This window comes from Ixodes scapularis, unplaced genomic scaffold (assembly GCF_016920785.2).
Source record: "Ixodes scapularis isolate PalLabHiFi unplaced genomic scaffold, ASM1692078v2 PGA_scaffold2__306_contigs__length_199485367, whole genome shotgun sequence".
Lineage (NCBI taxonomy): Eukaryota > Metazoa > Arthropoda > Arachnida > Ixodida > Ixodidae > Ixodes > Ixodes scapularis.
In genome coordinates, this window is record NW_024609857.1 from 158,753,886 (window position 1) to 158,762,066 (window position 8,181).

The 8,181-nt window shown below is 40.5% G+C and overlaps 1 protein-coding gene across 1 annotated transcript; it reads right to left on the reverse strand.

Moving 5' to 3' along the window:
- Positions 1–5,826: 5,826 nt before the first annotated feature.
- LOC115312357 lies at positions 5,827–6,992 on the reverse strand. Its single transcript, XM_040206184.3, has one exon. It carries the CDS (start codon positions 6,990–6,992, stop codon positions 5,838–5,840), a length of 1,155 nt encoding a protein of 384 aa, XP_040062118.2. The 3' UTR covers positions 5,827–5,837.
- Between the last annotated feature and the right edge of the window lie 1,189 nt (positions 6,993–8,181).

Genomic DNA, 8,181 nt, shown 5'->3' on the forward strand with positions numbered 1-8,181 from the left:
TAGTTTTATCACTTCTTCTTCAATTTTATCATTAATGAATTTAATCATCTCTTTTAAAATGTCTATTTTATGTGTATGTTGAATTACCTTTTCTTTTGCTAAATTGTTATTAAATGTTATTCCAAGTTTGTTTCTATAATCATTCGTATTTCGACAGGTTGTAAAAATAGTGGTCAATTGATTGACCATATCATACCAGAAAAATATTGACTATGATTTTGATATATATATATATATATATATATATATATATATATATATATATATATATATATATATATATATATATACATATATATATATATACATATATATATATATATCAAAATCATAGTTCTGGTATTTGTGCTAAACAAATAACAGAGTTGGCAGAAGGGCTCTCAAATTTCATACTGTTTTAAAATACAACTTTCTTTTATTTAATAAATAATAAAATCAGACAACAAAATGGGTAAAAGTTATAAACAAACAGAACGGGACAACACTTTTTAAAAGTGTCCAGCAACAGATGAAACCTCTACGGTGAAACAAGACACTACGCTAAAACAAAAACAGGACATCCCAACCCCATCTGAATGACACAACGCATAAAATCTACAAAACCTCAACACACATAAATGGGCTCAATGCACGCAAAAAAAGGAAGACCTTAAATTTATGTGATAGGGAGACACGGACTAGTTCCGGGGTCTTATACCCTATTCACACGAGCATAAGGGTCCCTTTAGCTAAGGGACCTTTATGGCGAAAGGCGAATCAGTTCGCGATCCTCCGCGCGTGGCATATGCTCGCGATCTACTAGCGCGGGCTGATTCGCTGGCTGCAAAGGGACCTATGTTAAAGGTACCTTTATGCTGGTCGTGTGAATGGGGTATGAGGCTTCCTATTAGTTTTGTAAAAGCATGCCACAGAAGACCCAATTGACATTTAAGAGGGAGCAGACTTGATCTGTATCCCTGGGCTTCTGCTTAGAATTTATAAAAGGCAAAACACAAAAGAAAGGTGTAACAAAACTGCCCTCTTTCATTTTGATAGGGAGAACATCTTTATGAGCATGTGACAAATACAAAAATGAGAATAGAAAGGCAGAAGCCGATTCAAGGCATATAAAATAATCACTAGAACTCAAAGGTTTTACTCTCTTGTTCAATGAATAACAAAACATCTAAATCATGTTAACTGAATATATTAAATGATACTCCAAATGATTTAAGCGAATAAAGGAAAAGGGTAGAGGGTAAGGAAGAAAAGAAAGAATAGACAAAAATATACATGACAAAAATATAATAGATGAGGGGAGAGAATTGGGAGGAAGGGACGAAGAGAAAAGAAGTAAAAGAGGAAAAAGGAGAAAAGGGGGAAGAAGAGGGGAGGGAAAAAGGAGGGAAAATTCTTATCCAATATAACACACTAATTTAAGGAACTAATAAGTTAATAATTGGTAATATGTGTTCAAGATGGCAAGGGTGCAAAATAGATGCAAAATAAACAAAGGTTAAAAATGCAAATGACACTCTTAAAATCACAGGAAACAAAGCCACAAGATCATAGTTCATGAGGCAAAGAAATGAAACACCATCAAAATAAAATTTCTACTGAAACTTTCCTGTTAACGCACTGTCAAGAAATGAAATAATAACTTTAATCAGTTGAACTTATATAACACCACTAAAGGCATTTTTATGAGATATACCATATCCCATCTAATCCCTTTAAACTTTTAAGCAAATATCAGATCATAAAACATAATATTAGCGGCGAGATGTTTCGGTGGCGCCCTCCTATGGTTCCCCCTTGTGACGTCATTACCTTGCGAGCAACAAGTTCGATGGTGTTTGTAAATAGCATGGTGGAAGCCTGAAATCATTGCGCTCTCAAAGCAACACTGCCAACACCGTCGAAATTAAAGTTCTTTCATTCCTCTTATTTCCGTCGATGGTATACCCTTTCCGACGTCATAATCAGCTTTTGGGCCAATCGTGGACGGCCGACCACAGCGACGCTTTCGGTCGCGCACGTCGCCAATAGCTTTAGTTTGCAATCCAAAACATAGATAGACATCATTGGCTCTTTTCTCACCTAGTCGTCAACTTGTTGGCGGAGGGGGAATGTGAGAAGGAGGACAATAAGGGAAAGAAAAAAAAAGGGGAAAATATATTTTTTTTTATGGACACGATGTTTTAGGACCATTCACACCTAAAGAAATATAAAAGTTAAAACAAAATTAATTTAGATTAAGCAATATCTAAATAAGTTGCCGAATACGGTCCACTTGGTTCCGTAAGCGATATAGGTTGAAATCTATATTCAGCATAGGAAATGGAAAACTAAATAAATAAAAATAATCAGCATAAAAAGGGGAAAGAGGAAGGAAGGAGAGGGAAGGGGAAAAGAAAAAAAAACAAAAAAAAACTTTTAACACTGAAATATTCTTCATATCCTCATTCTCATCCAGGACATCTTCATGAAGAAGTTGGATCGTCGTCGTCGTCGTCGTCGTCTTCCAGAAGATCGATAGAGCAGAAACCGAGAAATACAAATTTACCTTTAAAGCAATAGAATCTTTAGAAAAGGAATAATCCTATATACAAACGTAAATGCCCGTACTAAATTCCAAGCCCGTTCCTGAAACTATGGTTTCGATGCTCCCCAGTTTTTCTTTCAAATTGGAAAAAAAAAATTAATTTTAGTCATTTGACCCTATTCATTTATTTTGATTGGTTTAAACCTGTTATGCAATTTGGCGGTGCAGGTTGAGAGTGATAGGTTTATTTGTTTTATTTTAGCTCACAATTAAACATTCTGTAAACATTTTCATTCATTTCATTTCATTTATTGATACTGTCAGCCCTTGCACAGGGCTATTACAGGGGTGGAGAAAAAAAAGGACAATAACAAACAAACATGTACGCTTACACGCAAGCATACACAAAGGTTACAGACATATTGAAAGGCTTCGTCATTTCGGCAGTTTACGAAACGAATATCACTTCGTAGTAGTGAAACATTTCTTTACACAAGCTGTAGTGGTTTTAGTTTGTAGCACATACAATAATATCACTGACACGGTCCAGAAATTCATTTAGCGACATAGATGACACAGCAGAATCAGGTAATATATTCCAATCTTTAATAGCCCTCGGAAAAAAACTGTACTTAAAGCAATCGTTTTTAACAGATGGATTAGGAATGTACATGCTGTGACGATGTCTTGAGGATTCGGTGGAGGAAATTTCAAAGTACTCGGATTTCCTTATTTTTACGCAATTATGAATAATCTGAAAAAGAAACTTTAACCTTTCATACTTCGTTCTTGATTCAAATGTAGGAAGATTGGCAAGTTCACATAGTTTTGTGGGGGAATGAACGTGGCTGTATTTATTAAAAATAAACCTGGATGCGAGTCGCTGGATTTTCTCCAGCTTATTGCAATTTGTGACGGTATATGGGTCCCATACAATTTTAGAATACTCGATGACGGGTCTTACCAGTGTCTTATAAGCTAGACTTTTTATTTCAGGAGTTGCAATAGCGAGGTTTCGTCGAAGGCACCACAGTGCTTTATTAGCTTTGATGCATACGTTATCAATGTGAGTGTTCCATTTTAGATCAGGAGTAAATATTAAGCCTAAGTATTTATGTTCTTTAACTCTCTCCAACTCAGCACCCGCAATGCAATAATTATAAGCCAAAACATTTATTTTTCTCGTAATAGACATGAAGACAGATTTTTCAGGATTTAGCACCATTTGCCAATTTTGACACCACTTTTTAATTTTTTCTAAGTTACAGTTTAATTCGACTTGATCAGCCGATGTTTCAATTTTATTGTAAATCACACAGTCGTCGGCGAATAGTCTGATTGGAACCGAGATGTCATTGCGCAGATCGTTAATGTAAATCAAAAATAAAAGAGGACCCAAGACACTGCCCTGGGGTACGCCTGAAACAACTGGGGACATAGTGGATTTGCTACCCCCAACTTTAACGTACTGTTTCCGTGATGAAAGATAAGAGGAAACCACTTCGTGATGGCTGGATTCTTAAAAACAGCACTGATTTTCAATAGCAATTTGGGGTGAGATACTTTGTCGAACGCCTTTGCGAAATCTAGGAATATTACATCAGTTTGACCACGACAGTTTATCCTTTGAGAGAGATCATGAACAGTTTCTATGAGCTGGGTAGTCGTGGAAAGACCTCTGCGGAAACCATGCTGCGATTTAAATAATATGTCATATTTTTCAAGGTAAGCCAGTAGATGTTTAGATATGATATGTTCAAGGAGCTTTGAGCATGTACTTGTAAGGGAAATGGGGCGAAAGTTACAGACGTCATTAACACTACCGCTCTTGTGGATGGGAATAATTTTTGCTATTTTCCAAGCGCTGGGAAAAGAACCGCTACTCATAGACAATCTAAAGATGATAGTAAGGTATTTAGAAACCCACTCAGCATACCTTTTTAAAAATTCATTCGGAATTTCGTCTGGACCTGGGCTCTTTTTTGAGTCGATGTTAAGTAGAAGGTTAAAAACTCCTTGCTCACTTATATCTAAGTTATTGATGGGAGGATTGTTGGAAGAATCACTAAAGCTTGGCAAATTTCCATCATCGTTGGTGAAAACGGATGAAAAAAAAGTGCTAAAATTTTCAACGCTCTGCTTTTCATTTTTTGGGTCAGAGGCACGCTGCTGGAACTTAGCCGAAGGGTTGACGTACCGCCAGAACTTCTCAGGTGCCTCGCTAAGGAATTTTTTAAGTGTTATACTATAAAACCTTTCTTTAGACTCTCTAACTAGACGCCTCAGCTCCCGACTCAATCGCTGAATGCAAGTTTTTTTTTTCTACACCTGTACCATGTGAACTCGCTCGTCTCCGCTTCAGTTGTCGTTTTGCGTGGATTATTTCCCTTGTAATCCATGGATTTTTGTTCGCGATTTTTTTAGGGCGCTTTGGTATAAATCGCTCAATACACCGTAACGTCATGCTTGAAAAATAGTCCCATAACGTGTCTGGGCTAGCATCTGATTGGTAAAGAAACATAAAATCATCAAACGATTGTTCAAGGCAATCAAGTACGCTTACATCATCAGCACTTCTAAAATCCAAAAACATATTTCTTGAATGACTGTGCGATTTTTCTGGGGTAACATTCAATGAGACGAGTACCATCCTATGATCGGATAGGCCTTCTTCGGTTTCACATTTCGAAAAATATGGTTTTAAACTCTCGGAAACAAAAACTAGATCTAAAATTGTTGACGTTGTTGAACATACTCTAGTGTAATCTGTTACCACCTGGGATAAGTTATAGCAAAATACAAGTTCTAATAATTGATCGCAACTAGCTACTTCCGCCGTTCCATGAGAATATGATGACCAGTCAATCCCAGGTAAATTAAGATCTCCCAGTAACAAAATGTTGTCTCCGTAACGTAAATTGGAATCCATGTAGCCCCTTAGTTTTAACAGCATTTCAACTGGCGAATTCGGGGCTCTGTACACGCCACCAATATAAACTGTACGGTTATTCAATTTTGTCTTGATCCATAATGCTTCTACATCCCGTACTTCCTCAAGGACTTCAAATTTGATGTTATTTTTAATCATAATAGCAACTCCGCCTCCCCTTCCCTCTCTATCTTTTCTTATTATTGAATAATTCGGTGGAGTAACTTCGGAGTTTAAGATATTTTCATGAAGCCATGTCTCGGTAATTACGGCCACTTCAGGATCGTGCTCTAGCATTATGCTTTCGAACGCGTCAACCTTGTTTGCAATACTTCTGGCGTTTATGTTTAATATTTTAAAACGTGCTGAATCATTTTGTTTTAGTCACTCGTTATTTGCTTCCGGTGGAACGCGACACTTGTATCTCTCATTGCTGACTTCATTCCAGGCGTACAGAACATTGTTAAGCCACAGCTTATCAAAGACTAGATTGACTTTGGCACCGTTTTTCCTCTCCTCTGCGGTTGAATTCCACAGGTTCTTTCGAAGCTCAACAACCCTCTTGGAATAGTCTTCATTGATGCTAATTTGGGTACCTTTAAGTTTGACACAGTTTTTCATGATAGCCATTTTCTCTTTAAAATCCCCAACTGTAAGTATTACAGGGCGATCTCTACCAGTCATCTTTTTTCCAAGTCGATGTATACGTTGGATAGAGTTCAGTTTTTGACCTAGTATAGCGTCAAACACCTCATTGTTGATTTTCCTCATTAGTACATCCTCGTTTTCAGAAGACTCTTCCTTAATTCCCCTTACGATAACGTTATTTCGTCGTGAACGATTTTCTAAGTCATCAATTTGTTTTACAAGAGTATTTATTTCGACATCGTAGCCACTAACAGAGTTTTCAAGTTTAGCAAGCCTGTTCTCAGTTTCACCTACGCTCTCAAGTTTTTTTTCTATCGCAAGTAGCCTGTTTTGCATTTGTAGCATACTTTCTTCCGAAGAAGTCTGTTTTACTTGTACCTCAGTAATTTTAGCAAGGATCTCCTTTTGTGTCCGAATCATATCACTAAACATTTCTTGCGTAATAGGCCCAGGGTTTTCCTCCACATCTCCAGCCAATATGAGCAACAGGCCTGCTACAGAGAAACAATCGCGTACACAAGCTGCAATTGTGTGTGGACACGGCAACACAATCAAACAGAGGTAATCGCTGTGAAAAACATGTTTTCTATCACCAACCTGCATGAGTAGTGGTACATTAGGCGACATCATCACGGCTGGGTTGCCGTGTCCACTGACGCCCGCAGCCGCTTGCGTTTCCTTTATAGGCAGTGGTGGCGCTGCTTCTTGAAGTTCTTCTGACGTCATCGTGCCCGTGAAGGGTGCGCTGTAGATGTTGGCCACGTGTAGCAACTGCAGATGAGCGATGTCAGCGCGATATCCGATAGGCGATGAAGACGACGTTTGGCCCGAAGCGATGAGTAGGCACCAAGTGCAAATCTGCATGAGTAGTGGTACATTAGGCGACATCATCACGGCTGGGTTGCCGTGTCCACTGACGCCCGCAGCCGCTTGCGTTTCCTTTATAGGCAGTGGTGGCGCTGCTTCTTGAAGTTCTTCTGACGTCATCGTGCCCGTGAAGGGTGCGCTGTAGATGTTGGCCACGTGTAGCAACTGCAGATGAGCGATGTCAGCGCGATATCCGATAGGCGATGAAGACGACGTTTGGCCCGAAGCGATGAGTAGGCACCAAGTGCAAATCTGCATGAGTAGTGGTACATTAGGCGACATCATCACGGCTGGGTTGCCGTGTCCACTGACGCCCGCAGCCGCTTGCGTTTCCTTTATAGGCAGTGGTGGCGCTGCTTCTTGAAGTTCTTCTGATGTCATCGTGCCCGTGAAGGGTGCGCTGTAGATGTTGGCCACGTGTAGCAACTGCAGATGAGCGATGTCAGCGCGATATCCGATAGGCGATGAAGACGACGTTTGGCCCGAAGCGATGAGTAGGCACCAAGTGCAAATCTGCATGAGTAGTGGTACATTAGGCGACATCATCACGGCTGGGTTGCCGTGTCCACTGACGCCCGCAGCCGCTTGCGTTTCCTTTATAGGCAGTGGTGGCGCTGCTTCTTGAAGTTCTTCTGACGTCATCGTGCCCGTGAAGGGTGCGCTGTAGATGTTGGCCACGTGTAGCAACTGCAGATGAGCGATGTCAGCGCGATATCCGATAGGCGATGAAGACGACGTTTGGCCCGAAGCGATGAGTAGGCACCAAGTGCAAATCTGCATGAGTAGTGGTACATTAGGCGACATCATCACGGCTGGGTTGCCGTGTCCACTGACGCCCGCAGCCGCTTGCGTTTCCTTTATAGGCAGTGGTGGCGCTGCTTCTTGAAGTTCTTCTGACGTCATCGTGCCCGTGAAGGGTGCGCTGTAGATGTTGGCCACGTGTAGCAACTGCAGATGAGCGATGTCAGCGCGATATCCGATAGGCGATGAAGACGACGTTTGGCCCGAAGCGATGAGTAGGCACCAAGTGCAAATCTGCATGAGTAGTGGTACATTAAGGTGTATCCACACGACGGACCAAATTGCTGTTTTGATCCGCGGGCCGCGCATCACGTGATCTCACGTCACCGCTTTTCGAGGTCCGCCGGCGGTCCGCGGCCCGCGCTTGTGAGAAATGCCAAGCGCTTTTCTCGCCCGGACCTTGGCGGCGGGC